The 17,773-nt window shown below is 40.3% G+C and overlaps 3 protein-coding genes across 4 annotated transcripts in view; 2 read left to right on the top strand and 1 right to left on the bottom strand.

The window, feature by feature from the left end:
• slkb (STE20-like kinase b) overlaps nt 1-4,729 on the bottom strand; it is a 34,868-nt gene extending 30,139 nt beyond the window's left edge. The window contains exon 1 of the mRNA XM_034687206.1: nt 3,702-4,729. Within this exon, the coding sequence (XP_034543097.1) occupies nt 3,702-3,851 (150 nt within the window). The 5' untranslated portion in view covers nt 3,852-4,729. The remainder of the gene's footprint in view (nt 1-3,701) is intronic.
• A 151-nt stretch (nt 4,730-4,880) lies between these two features.
• Nucleotides 4,881-14,387, top strand: stn1 (STN1 subunit of CST complex). 2 transcript variants are annotated; one of them, XM_034687209.1, is made up of 9 exons: nt 4,881-5,135; nt 6,141-6,236; nt 6,804-6,881; nt 8,793-8,963; nt 9,466-9,577; nt 10,696-10,846; nt 11,359-11,481; nt 11,580-11,652; nt 13,518-14,387. In XM_034687209.1, exons 1-9 carry the CDS (start codon nt 5,003-5,005, stop codon nt 13,673-13,675), a joined length of 1,095 nt encoding a protein of 364 aa, XP_034543100.1. In that variant the 5' UTR covers nt 4,881-5,002; the 3' UTR covers nt 13,676-14,387. The 2 variants fall into 2 exon arrangements, with proteins under 2 accessions (XP_034543100.1, XP_034543099.1); XM_034687208.1 differs by having other exon boundaries at nt 8,790-8,963.
• A 1,285-nt stretch (nt 14,388-15,672) lies between these two features.
• The window catches only part of sh3pxd2aa (SH3 and PX domains 2Aa), a 149,005-nt gene continuing 146,904 nt past the window's right edge, over nt 15,673-17,773 (top strand). The window contains exons 1-2 of the mRNA XM_034688890.1: nt 15,673-15,904; nt 15,980-16,405. Of these exons, the coding sequence (XP_034544781.1) occupies nt 16,310-16,405 (96 nt within the window). The 5' untranslated portion in view covers nt 15,673-15,904; nt 15,980-16,309. The remainder of the gene's footprint in view (nt 15,905-15,979; nt 16,406-17,773) is intronic.

Raw genomic sequence — 17,773 nt, 5'->3', positions numbered from 1 at the left:
ACAAAAACTCACACAGCCTTTAAGAGACTCTAAACACATCAAATTAACAGCGTGTGCTTTGCTGCATGTGTGGATAAGTCAGCAGAACACGAGCATGTCTTGTTAAAGTGGACATTTCTCCTGTTTGTTTTGGCTCCTCTGCAGGCAGGATGTGCTCAATGAAGTCGCTGCTGTGAAATGGGATGCAGCCACTTCCTGGTGACCTGCCTAAGCTCTGGGGTCAGCCATACACTACATTTAGAAAAATACCACCCACAACAACCTCCTCAAAATCAATACATAAAGCTTGCATTTCATAAATTGATGGCGTTCAGACAGTCAAAGTGACGTTTCAGCGGTGCTTGACATCACAACCGGCTTGGTCCACAAAGCATATAAACATAACGCTATAATTTACTTCATGTGGATCCCCTCCAGCTTGTCTCTTGAAAGCAGGACAAACATGAACTTCTGCTTCCATGAAAGGATGGTGATACAGGATCTGCTGTTCCTTTCTTCAACAGTGGAGTTCTTCCGGTACTGTTACTATTAATGAAAAAGCCTCCAATATAGCCTCATATGTGTCATCAGGTATCTGTAAATTAGCCACTCTATCACCAACCCTCGAAAAATCCACCTCAATGCCACAAGAGTTAAAAGCATCTCCTTTGTATAGCTCCAAAACAGCAGCCTACGTGGCAAATTGTGTGACTACCATGATGGATGTATCATGGCCAGCACATGCCACTACTGTCTGGTAGCAATAAAGAAAACAAATGATTTCAGGTGCTAAATACATGGGCTGTATAAATAATGGATGAAGTATCCGTGACGTCACCCATCTGTTTCTGAAGCCAATCGTCGGCAGGAGCCATATTGGAAATTACTGAAGTCATCATAACTTCTGTCGAGCTAGTGTGAGGTAAAGAGGCGGGCTTTGAGCCTCCTAGCCAACAACTATAGTGTTCCCGCCTGTCAATCAAGTCAGCTTTCACATTGGAAAACTCGTAATCTTAATATCTCCGAAATTGCTGTGTTATGAAAAAATTCACCACCCATACAGTGTATGCTGATCGAGAAATTACCTCTACAGACTACACTTGTTTTTTGTAACAGGCTGTAAACATGTTTATTTCTGCTGTAAAAATCAGCTTTTTCTAATTGTTGTGTGTGTGGTTTCCGGTACTTCTGGAGCCAGCCTCAAGTGGGGACTTGATGAACTGCAGTTTTTAACACTTCCGCATTGGCTTCAATTCTTGCGGCCGGAGGTTGCTGCTTGGTAAATTGAGTAATAAAAGAGAACAACAAAAGCATGTCTGACATGCTGCACATTATAGCTTGTTTTTAAGCTCTAAGCTCTTGAGTTAATTTTTCTTCTTTTTTTTCTATTCTTATTGTTCAAGAGGTTTTTTACGGGAGCTTTACATATGAAGACCATGCGGAAGTGTTATAAACTGCAGTTCAACACGCGTCTGCTTGAGGCTGGCTGCAGAAACGCCAATTCAAAAAAGACAATCCTTGCAGCAGAAATAAACATGTTTACAGCCTGGTTAAAAAAAACAGCTTTGGTCTGAAGAACTCATTAATCCATCGGCACACACTGTACGCGGGTTGAATTTTTTTCAAACGCAACAGTTCAGAAGATAATAAGATTACGAGTTTTGCCCATTTAAGGACATGACTGACTTGACTGTAGCTGTAACTGTTGGCTAGGAGGCTCAAAGCCTGTCTCTTTACCTCACACTAGCTCACCAGCAGTTAGGTTGAGTTTAGCATCTCCAATATGGCTCCAACCCAGGAATGGCCTCAAAACAGTGCTTCAGACACAGATGGGTGACGTCACGGATACTACGTCCATATTTCTGTAGTCTATGGTTAATTCTGGTAGAGATCTCATTCTTTTCAAAGAAACAGATTAGATAAGTCAAATCAGGAAAAAGTCACTGTGTTATCCCAAACATCTTCATCTTCAGCAAGAGATGAAAATCTTCTCTAATGCTATTCAGCAGATGCCCCCTTCATAAAGGGTTTAAACTGAGCCAGACCATGCAACAAATAGAGAAATCCTGTCAACATTCATACAAGAAGAGCACTATAGATCAGTTCTTTATCTTAGACTCTTGTTTCTATCTGATTGATGCACACTATTGGCTCAGCTCAGGTATGTAAATCAGTATCAAGCATCTCTTTTAAGCACAAAGATCTATCTCACGTGAACCTTGCTCTGGGTAGGCTGGGGAAATTGGCAACCTGTGACTAAATCATTGTCCGGGGGAGATTAGGATTCATTTAAGTATGACACAAAGTAACGCCAGCTTTAGATCTTGGGTCAGTCTTAGGTTCCTAGATCATTTAAAAATAGTATTTGGCAACGAAGAACAAAACAGAAGCTGTAAGTTGCATTTGTTAGCTTACAGACTTCCTGGTATCAGAGATGGTAGAGCCCTCCCGGCTGATTACATTTACTGTCACTCATGCAAATAAAGCTTCTAGCTGCTGGCCCCGACTGTGCACTGGGGTCAAACTAAACAATGACACTATTAAAATGATGTCAAGAGGGTTGCTTTGACTCTGGGTCAGCCATTTGGAATTGTAATGATGGATTTATTGGGATGCTTTATTGATGCTTTAAAAAACAAGCTTGTGAGCTTTGTTAAAATCCATTATGCGGCCGATTGTGAAATATGAGAAAGATGCCAATTATGGTTAAATCTCCACTTTACCTAAAAGTGAATCTGAAGGATAGTTTAAAAAACAATGAGTGCATGTAATCATGTTTAGATGCTTATTACTCATACACTTTGGAGACTGACAACTCAAAATAAGGTATGCATGTTGATTTATTCCATAGTTCAGTGTATCAATGTTACATTTTCTCTGTTGAAGTTGTTTGTTGTTGTTTTTATTGTCATGATGGCAAACACCATCCATACAGAAACGCTTTATTTACACTCAACTCAAAAGTGATGATAGAGGAGGCCAAATTGGAAGTCAAATGAATACTGATGCCTCTATACGAGCTAGATAAGTGAACAAAAGCATCAGGGATTAGATTGATTGTTATATGGTTGCTTTTGTGCCTGAGGCTGAGATTGCTGCGAGCAGCCTTGATTTACATTTCCTAAAAAAGAAGACAGACGATGAGCGATTCATTTGACCGTTAAAACAATGAATGATATTTTTCACAGAAAACATTTCTTACAGGACTGAACGAGACAAGATCAACAAAGCCACAACAGGCATCCTTTGTCCACAGGGGTCGCCAAAAACAAAGCAAACCGGAAGTTTCTCACAGGAGCTTTAATGATCCATTTTGCTCAAGGAGTAGATTATCTGACATTGTCCCTGTTGGATGTAAACAAAGGGAGGGGCAGGTGGATCTATGTTGACATATTGAAAATATTTGTTTTTTGCTTTATATGCACACATTTAATGCTAACTAAATTGTTCCTGAAGCCTCCATGTCAGTAAAGACTCTGAATCTAATTGGTAAGCACTAAAGGGATCTCAGCTGTCATATTTGACCCCACCACCTCTGTCACAGTGCTGGTGTATTTGTTTGAGTTGGGGTCAAAGCAATACAAGATTGCTGTGGCACTGCTGTCACGTTGTGTCACTCTTCAAAAGCAGGATTGTTTGGAAACAAAGGGCTCAGGTTCTGGCCCGTTTTGCTACAATAAAGGATACAGTAGAAAGGCTTATTCTCTTCGCAGAGCACCTACCTTGAACACTTTTCCAAAGGCTCCATCTCCCAATTCACCGATTATGTCCCATATTTCCTCTGGGTTTTCATCCCTGCGCACGTGTTCATACTGTTTCTTCTTCTTTTCGGCTCCCAATTTAAATATTTTGCGAAAATTGAAAAATGACATCCTGAATCCTGCTTCATTCAATCATAAAGTTACTATTGGGATTCAACTTTCAAATGAAAAGCTCTGTTTCAGTTTCTTAACTTTAGCACAAGTCTTCGGAGTAACATGTGTCTCATAAGTTATTAATATCTGCCAAGTAAACACAGAGCTGCCCTCATAATAGTTAGGATCACAACCTAGCTTAGCCTTTGACACTGAATGACCAGATATTAGCACTTTCGCACATCATGGGTCACTGTAAACCCCTAAATAATTACTAAAACTATCGTAGCCGTCTTCTTGCGTCTAAAACTCGCCCCAGAGACTTAAATTTAATGCAAAGTAGTCCGGAAAGCTCGTTGTTGTTCCAACTCCTGGCCCGACAACCCTGTGGGGCTCCTCTTCAACCAAGAGGCAAAAGATGTGTCCTTCAAAGAGTTGTATTCCACAGGATAGTTCCTTAGTTTCCATGAGGGTGAAGATGGTTACAGCTTGTCCGTACATAAACATAAGGTAAATCAGTAAAAACAGTCATCTTTTCTTTAGTGTGGGACGGGTTTAATAATCTAGCGGATTTAATGTCAGTGCGCGTTCGTGAGTGCGCGCCGCGTCTCCAGTTCTTTCTCTCCTCGCTCGCTCCTCGTGTTTGACCGTCCGCGGGGTAAAGTCAGTCTTCTGCTGCCCTCGTCCGTACGGGGGACCAAACACAACTCGTCTACCCCGGTTCACACTGTCTAGAGCGATATTGAAGCTATTTTTCATACAGAAAATAAAGAGTCGTTTCTGTATCGGTTGCTCTTTGTAGAGTTACTCCATCCAACGACCACCACCGCATCAATAAACACAACAGTGGATTTCTTTGTGTCCTGCCTGAAACGACATTTCCCAGAAACCATTGCGAAATACGAAACCATACATGAGCAATTCAAATACAAAGAAATGCAAAATTACAATTAAATAAATATTGATCTACAATTGAAAACTGAACGACTCGTGCTTGTCAATACGAAAAATAAAAGTATAACTTTTAAACATGAGTGAAAACGTGTCACGTGATCAATACTTTTGACACACCCCTGCTGCTAGCTTAACTTGCTCTTTGCAGGAATCTGTTCTTTCAGAGGAAAACAACGCGGAGCAAAAGTTAATAATTTGCATTCACTCATGATGAAATGCAGGCAGCCACGATGGATTCAGTGGAAGAGTCCCCATCGATGTTGTGGGGACTGGATCCGATCTTTTCTGCTTTCGCCAAACTGTATGTCAGAGACATCCTGAACATGACGGAGTCCACACAGGTGCCAGGTAAGGACACACAGTCAAACTCATGTTTTATTTACAAACTTCAAATTTTCTTTGTGTGTGTGTTTCTTATGACCTGATTAAGACAACTTCCCAGTTTACAAGCAAACATCAGTAACAAACATCAGTGGTGTAGTCTTACACTCAGACCTTTATTTCAGCAGCCACATTAAGACAATTACAAAGTCCGCCTATTATCACCTTTAAGAATATATCAAGGATTAAAGGATTTATGTCTCAGCAGGATGCAGAAAAACTCGTCCATGCATTTATCTTTAGCAGACTAGACTACTGTAACGGGGTCTTTACAGGACTCCCTAAGAAGTCCATCAGACGCCTGCAGCTCATACAGAATGCTGCTGCTCGAGTCCTAACAAGGACCAAAAAAGTAGACCACATCACTACAGATCTCAGATCTCTACACTGGCTTCCTGTCTGTCAGAGAATAGACTTTAAAATCCTGCTGATGGTTTATAAAGCCCTGAATGGTTTAGGCCCAAAATACATTGCTGATCTGCTGCTACTTTATGAACCACCTCGACCTCTGAGGTCATCAGGTACTGGTCTACTTTCAGTCCCTAGAGTCAGAACGAAACATGGTGAAGCAGCGTTTAGTCATTATGCACCACATATCTGGAACACACTCCCTGAAAGCTGTAGGTCTGCTCCAACTCTCACCTCTTTTAAATCAAAGATGAATACCTTTTTATTTGCCACTGCCTTCCTATCTTAGCTTATTTTAACTCACTTTAAATACACATTTTAATGTAATTTCCTTTTCTTTTCTGTTTTATTATATTTTTCATTTTAAGTGTGTTCTTTTATGCTTGTCTGAATGTTTCCAATGCTTTTAATGTTTTGATGTAAAGCACATTGAGTTGCCCTCGTGTATGAAATGTGCTATACAAATAAAGCTGCCTTGCCTTGCCTAATGTTTTCCTTTGCTTGTCCAAAGCTTACTTTTGTATACTTCAGGAGTGTTATTTTCTCTGTATCCATGCCTCACAGGTATTTACTTCTACAACTCACGTCCAATCTTCAAAGTTGATGTTCTTGGGACTGTTGTTTCCAAGAGAGAAAGAAATGACTTCTTCTGTTATGGAGGTATTTTTTTGCTCTGTCCACGTGTGGAACAGCAATAGGCCTAATGTATTTTCAATTGTTGCAACGAGTTGTAAGTACAGTATGTGTGTGTATCTTTGTGAATATTAGTGTGTAAGTTTCTCTCTCTCTCTCTCTCTCTCTCTCTCTCTCTCTCTCTCTCTCTCTCTCTCTCTCTCTCTCTCTCTCTCTCTCTCTCTCTGTCATATATATATTTTTAAATATATATATGTGTGTGTGTGTGTGTGTGTGTGTGTGTGTGTGTGTGTGTGTGTGTGTGTATTTTGTATGCATACTCCCTATTGAAATAAATAATTGAAAGCATTTAATCAGTGTTCACATTGTTGACACTTTGTTTGGCTGTGACAGCAATATTGAGTATTGATGTTGTTGATATGAATAAAACAATGAAAAACTACAATAACAATGCATACGTTTATGTATACCATCAACAAAATGACCCCAACACAAACTCGAATGGCTAAAAATAACATAACTTTGACTCCTAGACTCCTTATGAATAGATATTCCTCTTTGTCTGATCTGTGTTTTATTTCCTTCTGTTCACAGTGGATGATGGTACTGGCGTCATAAACTGTCTATGTTGGAAAAATGACCTTCTGAGAGAGGAGGGGGCTCCTACTAAATGTGAGTTTAAATGTGTATGAATAAAAGTCTTGCATGGTTCGATTTCATGCGCTGTAATCAGATGATGCCTGAGTTTAACAGATCACAACATACTGACATTCAAAATAACTTACTTGTCTTCAGATTTTAGCCAAGGTAACTGCTGTGCAAAGGTTTATTAACCATCTTTGCTTACTGCTTTATTTCTCAGATCATTATGTATCTGATGTTTTTGATCTGTATTATTTCATAACAGTATATTATATTGCTGTTGCTAGCCTTTGAGTATTTTATTATAACCTATAGTAGTTTATAATGTGTGGAATATCTGTCCGAATGGTACCCTCCAGGGTTTTCCTCCACACACACAACTCTGCTGTGTTTACAATACATTCTATAAATGTGTGTCCTTGAGGCTTTAGAATTGTATTAAAAGTATTTATACTTATTAGTCACTACCAGAGTTCTGATAACACGTATAGATCTACCTATATCAAGTTTAGTTAAAAAAAATCAAATTTAAATATCTTCATCGACAAATTTGAACCAGACCCCATATCAGATTTGTTGTGTGTGCCGATATTTGTGGGTGCTTGCAGGACTTAAAAACAAAGTTGTCTAAAATTATGCACAGCATAAAAACACTAGTGGTCAAAAAACCCCTCAGGGGTGGCCTTAATTTGCAGTGTAAACGGGCCTGTGATGCTGGAGTGTCCTGTTTCTCTAATACTTGGATTTAGTTTATGATCTTAGAAATCAGTTTGCTTTGGCCTAATCAGAATATATCATCGTATGGGAAGCGTTCAAGTGGCACTGCCTCTAAAAATGCTTCACACTTAATAGCCACTGGACTGCAGACATGGGGCAATAGGTGAACGTGACTAGGGCTGGGTTCAACATGCAACTCTAGTTATACAACACAAATTTGTACTGTGTTTTGCTAATTAATGATTTTGTTGGTAGCACTTTATCTGGATTCCTTCCCATGTTGCTGTTTGCTCCAGACAGTTAGCATGCACAGTCTTTATCATAACTATAATAATAATAATATTTATCCATTCATTGCTATTTCATTTAGAACCAATGCAATGAGAACAGGGTTTACAGGCAAGAATTATGCACATACACACATACATACAGTGGGGCAAAAAAGTATTTAGTCAGCCACTGATTTTGCAAGTTCTCCCACTTAGAAAGATGAGAGGGGTCTAAATCCAGGAAATCACATTGTAGGATTTTTAAAGAATTTATTTGTAAATTATGGTGGAAAAAAGGTATTTGGTCAATAACAAAAGTTCAACTCAATACTTTCTAACATAACCTTTGTTGGCAATGACAGAGGTCAAATGTTTCCTGTAAGTCTTCACCAGGTTTGCACACACTGTAGCTGGTATTTTGGCCCATTCCTCCATGCAGATCTCCTCTAGAGCAGTGATGTTTTGGGCCTGTCTCTGGGCAACACGGACTTTCAACTCCCTCTATTTTGGTTTCATCTGACCACATGATATTCTCCCAATCCTCTTCTGGATCATCCATATGCTCTCTGGCAAACTTCAGACGGGCCTGGACATGTACTGGCTTAAGCAGGGGGACACGCCTGGTGCTGCAGGATTTGAGTCCCTCTTGGCGTAGTGTGTTACTGATGGTAGCCTTTGTTACTTTGGTCCCAGCTCTCTGCAGGTCATTCATCAGGTCCCCTATATATATATATATATATATATATATATATATATATATATATATATATATATATGTATATTCTGATTATTTCCATCACTTTAATTTCATCAAGGACAAGCTTTGTTTACATATTAAATACAGTTATTATCATTTTGAACTGTTTTCAACAGCGCTTCAAGATTATTAGATATTTAGTTATGATAATAACAGACACCTGTTTCCTTATCTGGGTGCATTTTTATTCTCCAGCAGGGGGGACACACAGTGATGGGGCTCAGGGTGGCTTCAACCCAGTGGCTGAGCTGGAGAAGCTGAGACAGGCCCAGCAGAGTCGCTGCCACCTGGAGATTGGAGAGCTGCTCCGAGTCAGAGGACCGGTAAAAACGTCAAGGCAGCAGAGAGAAATCACTGCTTCAGTCTACTGTGAGTACAGAGTCCTGTCCTGTGCAGGCCACAATGACAGTGTGATATTCAGTAAACCATGTACTCTCTCTCTGTTCCAATCAATGTGTTACAAGTACTAGAGTAAGTAAATACATCAAGCCTGGTTCCAGTAAAAAGGAGAAGTTATTTGGGTTGTGCCTATAACTCATGTGCAATGCATGCTTTCCTATCCTTTTGGAACCAGGTCTGAATCAAACGTTATGGAATACCAACATTTCCCTGATGGCTCCTTAGAAACTACAAATGCTCACAAACAACATGCACTTACTCACAAAATCCAACACTCACTTGAAGGTGCCTGGCAAGGACATTTTTTATCCAAGCACTATAGTCTCACTTCAGGATGGCCAAATGTGTCTCTCTTTCTTCACACACACACATACACACAACTACACACAGCCCATTTTTATTTGTGAGTACCCGCCATCTATAACCTCGGCCCATTCATCATGTATGTATCTTTGTCCCTGTGTGTTCCCAGATAAAGTGAACGACCCAGTGATGGCTGTCCAGATAGCGTGGATGATGGAGGTTCCTCAGCTTTACAGGGAGTGCTATGACAAACCATTCCTGCTGCAGCATGATGCAATGGGGTAAAGACATTGCTCCCTCACTGCAATGGTGGATTGTAACTACTTATTCAAGTTTCCACTTAAATTTAGCACAATCTTCAAATGTATTTCCACAGTATTCCCTTGCGTGGTAAAAAATCAGGTAACATGAACTCGGTTCTCTTATTAAGTGAATCAAGAAGTAAACAGTAATTCATTCAGTCTGATTCAAAACTAGCAGTAAAGGTACATAAAATAATACCACAGCTTTTTTAATTGTAACATCTAATAAAACATGAATAGAAGTTAATTGTGGCGGTTAGAAAACCAGGTTACCTAAGTGTGGACCCAAAAGCCCAACCGGAGGCAGATTAGGCAGTTAAGTGAATTTATTGAAGGGAAAAAAGGGTGGAGGGAAGGGATCCAGGGGTCCAAGGCGTGAGGAGGGAATCCGAGGAGAGGTGAGAGGGCTTGAGGAGGAGGCTGGTGAGAGAATCCAGGGAGAGAGTGTGGCAGTGTGGCAGTGTGGCAGTGTGGCAGTGTGGCAGTGTGGCAGTGTGGCAGTGTGGCAGTGTGGCAGTGTGGCAGTGTGGCAGTGTGGCAGTGTGGCAGTGTGGCAGTGTGGCAGTGTGGCAGTGTGGCAGTGTGGCAGTGTGGCAGTGTGGCAGTGTGGCAGTGTGGCAGTGTGGCAGTGTGGCAGTGTGGCAGTGTGGCAGTGTGGCAGTGTGGCAGTGTGGCAGTGTGGCAGTGTGGCAGTGTGGCAGTGTGGCAGTGTGGCAGTGTGGCAGTGTGGCAGTGATTGGGCGGTTAGTCACTGGTAAAAACACACAAAGCTGGAAAGCTTGAACAATTGAAAATTCATGAGAGAACTCTAGAGAATGGGCCTAAATACCAGATCAGATGCAGGGATAATCTGGCACTGAGAAGCCTCACAGGAGGGCTTAAATGCAGGTAGTGATTGCAGTAATCTGGTGCAGGTGGAGCTGCCCAATTTCTGAGGAAGAGAGATAGACTCCACACAAGAAAACAACTTCCAAAAATGCCAACTTAAAAGCCAAAAACATGTCTAAATCGCCACATTAATAGCTTTATTAGTTATAAGACCTCTAAAATACTTTGCAGTAAATTGTATACTGATTAGCCTTTGTCTGTCTCTTCAGTAACTTAGCCACCACTCCCCTCAACAAGGCAACACATGTCATCATGGATTTTGTCAAGCAGAAGTCTGTGAGCAGGTTCAGACCCTATGACGTTCAGGACCTCCTGCAGCCTCTGATCTCCAGCAAGCCTCAAACAGCATCAGCAGCCCAGGTAGGTCAGAATAAAGGTGTATTTGAAGATGTGTGATGGTGGGATGAAACACTGAAATCAAATGTCAGACCTTTTTTGAAGCATGTGAATAAAGGAGTACAAGTTCAGATTTGTAGCATAGAAATGTATTTTTTCTGCAACAATACCATAAGGAAGCCCTGCTGTCAGCATGCCGTTATGATTTTAAGTAGTTCCCATTACAGAGTAATGTTGGTGTCCAAGTGTGTCAATTAACACTGTTAATTGTGGGATCACGAGAGGCAATTACACAGCAGGAGTCTTAAATTCACACACACATCAAGACACCCCTCCCCTTAATGCCTCTATTACTGATGCTGATGCTGGCACAGCAGACAGACGACCTGGTCCCACCTTCACACCTTTGTGGCATTTACTGAAGGCCAGACGTTAGGGGTGTAAATGTCACGCCTTGGACTCTCACTATGAAAAGGGCTTTAAACAGTAGTCAGCTCAGTGCTGTTGTATGATGATGTTTTTCCGTTTCTGTAAAGGAGCCTGTGGCTTGTCCATCTTCTGGCCAGCAGCTACGCCAGCTTCTCAAAGAGGCCCTTCAAATTTTACAGGACGAGGGTGTTTTGTACCGCAAAGTTAAATCCCAGGAGGAGGTCTATCATGTGAGAAAAACAGAGATATCTTCACAATCTTTCCACGTTAGAAAGCGATTAATGTGAACTCTCATTATGGTCTGTTTGGCTCTGTGATCAAACACCAGGTGACTGCAGAGGACAAAGATCTATTCATGGCCGTCAAGGACGTTATCAGGGAAGACTCGAAGAGGGAGAAGTGTAAGGAGACTTCATTTTTACTTTTTCAGTAGAACTTTTGATAAATGTTAAACCGCTGTAGATTGTTGTAAAGTACATATCTCGTCTCTGCGAGTGTTTTAAGTGTATGAGATACAATCAGATACTTAATAGACAATAGACACTTTTATCTGACGACACTGACAGAAGCAAACTAATTTCCAAATTTAAAGTCATACAGCATACTGTGGAGTAATCCCAAGCTTAGTGTAAGCTAATAATGGTTTAATACAGCTGCCAGCTGTTTTTACATATTGGTACGCTTTAAGTAATCAAATGTGTATTTTCTTAAAAATTGATATATATGGTCTAAATTCTGATGGTCTGGTTTTCATTGTCCTTTGTCTTGTATGCTGGATGTTAGCATTAAACCACTTACTATGACTACCATGTGATAGTGTTGCTCTAGATAATGGGAAATACATCAATCCCTAGATAAAGGTCATTCTTGCTATCTAACTGTGATGTTAGCTATGAATTGTTTCAGTACCAATATAAAGTGTTGCGACATTGTAGTCGTTGCAAAATGATTAGTAAAATATGTTTTTGTACCTTTTAATGTGCCCCAATAATTCTCCAATATACACTACCATTTTCGACATTGTAGTTTAATACTGAAGACATCAAAACTATGAAATAATCTGGTTTTGCCATAATCTGGATTACAACAGTAGTCAAATAGGGCTATCCACTAACCCTACCTCTGAACAACACAACTGATGGTCTAAAACACATTAAGAAGGCAAGTCATTCTACAAATGTCCACCATTCCAGGAGACCACTTCATGAAGCAGACTGAGAGAATACCAAGAGTGTGCAAAGCTGTCATGAAGGAAAAAGGGGGCTACTTTACAGAATCTAAAATATAAAACATATTCTGCTTTGTTTAACACTTTTTTGTGAATTAGATAATTCCATATATGTTCTTTCATAGTTTTGATGTCTTTGGTATTGATCTACAGTGTTTCAAATAATTAAAATAAATACAAACCCTTGAATGAGAAGGTGTTTCCAAACTTTCGACTGGTAGAGTTTATGCTAAAGAAATTTACAATCTTAGAATAATGTTAGCTAGTTATTGTTAAATACGAGCTAATATTAGCTGTTGTAACTAGAGATGCCATCTGTCATCTAAGCTTGTTTACTTCTTGGTAGTAAAGGATTATGGCATTATAGCAGTTGCCATTAACCTGAGCAGCCCTGGCTTGTAGTGGGTGGACAGCTTAAACACAACATATGACTGGCTTTTCAGGCCATCAATAATAGGGTTATTAATAATGACTTGTTTAACTGACAGGTAATTCCTGTGCTGTATAGAGAGGGCGATATTGTTGAAGTGTTTAGTCAACTAAGCGTGCACATTCCTACTTGTGTGTAGCTATTGTTACCAACATGGTCAATTTACCTTGAATTAACGTTTGATTGCTCTCAAGTTTTTCATTTTTTATTGATTTTTACATCTCTACAGTATTGTACAGCATATGAGCTCTCCACCTGTAGCTCGATTTGATAGAAAAATGGCTGCCATGTGAATATATGGATTAGGTTTTCATGGTAATGAATGGAGGCTTTAGCTTCTCGTAAAAGAGAAATAGCACTACAATACACTGCCTGCATAAATGTCTCATCACCAGTCAGACTTTCATTTGCAATATATAGCAGATACATTTTAGGAATACTGATTGTATCATTGAAAAGTTTACAAGATGTTTTTAAAAAATAAATCCAAAAATAATTCAAAATGCTTAGATCTTCAAAATTCAAACCTCATTAATGTCTCTTTGTTTGTGTTTTTGTGAAATAGTCCTGTTTATTTACAGTATTTTTTTTTCTCATTTATTTTATAGATGCAGAGAGGGGTTGTCACGTCCTGCACATCCTGTCTGCAGTCAGGCAGCGCTACAGCCTCAATCTGAGCAAAACTGCACTGGAGCTGGTCCTCAAATCACTGGAGTGCAACAGTGACATCATCAGCACCAGCGAGAACCATTACACCTTGTTTTAACCTGAGGACAGTTGGACTGAGGGACCTGTTTTACTGCACACGCTGTGTGTAGTGTGGCTTATTGCTCCAAAATGTGAGCGTCCAGTATGTTTTAGCCAATTATGGCATTTGTAACCAATGTATACTGTTTGCTGGGATAAAGTACAGAGTTTAATGCAAACTTTGTTTTAAAACTTTAAAGAATTGAGAATCAGGAAAGCTTTCAGGCACACTCTGGCCTAAAATGTTGTAAATATTCACTTTACTTTGATACATCTTAAAATGAATAAGGAATAAATAAGAGCAAAGCACAGATATCACTCATGCATAAAGACTCATCTGCCATGAGGGCCTGGGGAAAACGTAAACCTCGAGATTCTCATTTGGTACCATTTCTCTAAATCTCTTCTTCTTTCCTTTTCCTGAAGATAATTACAAAGGACATACGTAAAGAAGCAGGAGTATAGTTATTCATACCTGAATAATGTCACCTCCACCTGGCTGGCAAATAGCACATTTGTGTTTGCGCATATGGCCCACTGATGACAGCCTTTGAATTTGCATTTTGGAAACTTGGCACTTTTAGAATTCTGGAAAGAAAAATCAAAAGATGTGACGTGTGACAGAATCATCAGAGATAATGTAAAAGACTTTTCCACTATATATTATGATGTGTGATACAGCTTATTGGGTTTTCTGGTTGTTTCTTGTGCAAGACATGCTACCATACTAACTGAGACTAGTTATTGAGATCATAAACCTATTCATTAAACTTTTCCTGAGGTAATGACAAAAGAGAAAAGCAGAGTCATTTACTGGTGCACCTAAATGTAATAGACCTTCCTTTGCAGCTAGTGGAATCGCCCCCTGCTGGCCAATAGAAAGAGTGCCATGTTAAAGATACAGCTTTATTTCCCAAGAAGCCAAGGGGCCCCTTTCTCGAGACTGCTTTTTTAACCTGCATTACCCACAGCATATTGTGGGTAGTGGCTCTTTCTCTGAGACACACCTTACCTGGTGTATGCTCAATCTTTTAGTTTTCATCACCAGGTGCTCAAACACAGACGTTAAGTGAAGAATTTACGGTGTCCAAGCTTTAATGGATATTTCACTGAAGACTAAATGTGTTAAATCAGCTTTAAGTTTTAAAATTATCGTCTTAGAAAGCCCTTTTTGTTACATTTTATATTATTTTGCTAATTAAGTAGCCAAAGAGGAATTGTGTCACAGTGAACTGGGTCCTTTGAGTCCTGAGGCAGTAGCTCACTTTGCCTGTATGGTCCATCAAGCTTATATCCCACATGAATATTCAACAACAGCACCACAAAGAAGTTAAAACACAGCAAGCAGGGGCCCCTGGAGAGCATGGGGCCCTGGAGCTGTTGTCCAGTAGGATTTTGGCCTTAGGCTCACAGCTATAGTCAATTAGTTTGAAGAAAAGAGGTTTTCTGAAGTGTTTCAATGCTTTTAAATGTAGTTTATTTATTTTTTCATATCACTCTTTTTTCAACTAGGCATACATAAAGAGAGCTCAAAAGGAATACATCTAGCCTCTAAATGGGTGTCTTGCCATCTTGCACGTGTTGCTGTGTGCACAGGGGGGCAGTGTTTGGTCGTTAATTGGCTCTTTCATGTAGAGAAGGCTGCTGCTGATTGGTTGGCTGTAAAACATCTGTATCCATAGTTCCAGGAGCTTGTGTCTCCGGCCAGAAAGCTGCTCAGAAAGCCCAGATCTTAGAGTGTGAACAAAGTGGTCATGTCTTTATTACGGCTTTGTCATTTATTGCACAGAACATCTCAATCAAAAGATACAGTTAGGATCGCATTCAGTATGCGATATTTGCTGCAGCATTTTCTGTATCCCAGTGTTTTATATTCTCCTGAACGAGGAGGAAAAGTTATGAGGAGGAAGGAGGATGAATGGGTGATGAGAGTGATAAAAGAGCACTCTGGCTATTGGGTGCTTACTAACGCCGCTTCATGTCTCACACACACACACACACACACACACACACACACACACACACACACACACACACACGCATACACAACAGCGTGCTTCTTCTCGAGGAAGGCACAGCCAAATCCCATTTTTTCTTGCCAGCTTTATTCCAAGTAGCCCTGAGGACGTGATGAAGCCCATCCCACTTCGTTCCCTAAATTCACTGCGCCTGCCGGAACACAGCAGGAGGCGTTTGGAGCTGGATTTGCCGGCTCCCTTTACATTCATGCAGCCCCTGTAACCTCCAGGTAGGCTGATGTCCCTTTTTGTAGGAATTGCTGCAGACACAAAGGAAGTCGCTTTACTTTTTTTCTATTTTTAAGGTGACCGACTTCATCAACGCTCCGTCAGACGCTGGATATCAGCCTCTGTGTGTGAATGCAACGTGAAAATCTGCCTCGTCTTGGATATTCTGCTGTGTGGATTTCACCGACAGCCTTCAAAGGACTATTGATAAGTTTCTAATCATATTGACGATCGTTGCGTCATCGGAGGAAGTCTGAGCGGCCAAATCTGCTGCTAGGAGCTGATGTCTTAATGCACCGCTGAATGCTTTAATAACACAGCGATGAATGTTGTGATTTCTCTCCCCTGATAGAAGATAGCTTATCCGAAGCCACAGCAGCTGCCTGCCTGCCTGCCAGTCGCCTTTAATGCATAGCCTTTGCAGGGTCAAGATGCAGTTTCGGACTGTGCTGGACGTGAAAGTCGTGGACGTGGAGAAGAGGCGCAATCCGTCTAAACACTACGTGAGTTGGCTGCCTCAGCTTCATCCATGTCACCTCATTCCCACCTTGTCCCATTGAGATGTGTCAGCGCTGTGTCTCTCTGGCCTGTTCACAGTCACAGCATGACACCTAAACGCTGCATTTAGTCCAGTAAATTCAGCCAGGCTATGCTAAGCTCACAGTCAGACTCTTGTTCAGCAAGATACCTGCTCATAAATTATTAACTATTCCAAACCATTACCAGCTAACCCGCCACAGCCTTTCAACAGAGATAGTTAATGAACACAGGTGAGCTGTCATAACCGTACACTGTCAAATAAGCAGTGTGTGCACCGTGTAACCTGGTAATGCAGGTCACTATATTAAACACGTTCAAACATGATTTCCATAAGGAGCCTCGGGATGTCATTGTTTCTGCAGTGATTCCTATTTGGACTGTTACTTGTGTGAATTGGTCATTAAATTATTTTATTATTTTTTACCTAATGGTTTAGTTCTTGATATGACAGCGTTATCCATTGGAGGTGGAAGGAAAACTTCCCCTGCTAAATGGACCCAAGATTATGTCCCATGTCTGTCTTTATAGTTGAATGGTGGAGTATATTTCGTAGCATACAGATTTTAATGACAACTATTTTTTCCATACCTCACCTAAAATTTGTCAGACCTGTTTCCAAAAATGTATACTCTTTTTATTTTCCTTAAAACTGCTAAAGCATCATCCCTGATTCATTTTGTTGCTGATGTGTCATGACTGCTTCTGAAATGATTCAGTACTGCACCCCAACCCCCCTCAAAATAAATAGATAAAAATATCTGGCAACCCCTTCAAAAAATAATCTATAATTTCACCTCAATGTATGTTCTGTTGGAGCTTTAGACTATGACCTTTTGTCAGTGCTCCTTTGCCCAGTTGAGATAAACTTGTATCAGATGAGGTTATGTTGGCTTTTCTTAGCCTTTAAAGTTGCTCCTTGTCCGTTCAGCATCACAATCTTGATTGATGGTTGTTCTTAACTTTGTAAAGAGCAGTTTAAAATATAGATCAATTTATCTTCCACCAGACAAACATTGCAAAATGCCTTTGTGATTTGTATCATCTTCCAAATCATTGGCTTCAGTCTCTCACTGGAGTCTGTGTTGCGGACCTTTTACTTCATAGCCCTTTATTCATAATAAACAACTCATAATAAATGACTGGCTCATATGCAATTATAGTCCTTCAGACCCTGGGCCTAACGCTATGTGGACATAATTAGCACTCCTGTTCTTCATTGATAAGGGCCATTCAGAGGGTTCTCTTCATATGTGACCCTTCATTAGACGTACTGCTTTAGAACACATGAAAGTAAAATGTGAAGTTTAAGTTTCTAAACAACAATTAAACTG

This window comes from Notolabrus celidotus, chromosome 7 (genome assembly GCF_009762535.1).
Source record: "Notolabrus celidotus isolate fNotCel1 chromosome 7, fNotCel1.pri, whole genome shotgun sequence".
In the NCBI taxonomy this organism is placed as follows: domain Eukaryota; kingdom Metazoa; phylum Chordata; class Actinopteri; order Labriformes; family Labridae; genus Notolabrus; species Notolabrus celidotus.
The sequence above is the reverse complement of the archived record's forward strand: the minus strand, read 5'-3'. Positions and strand labels throughout refer to the sequence as shown.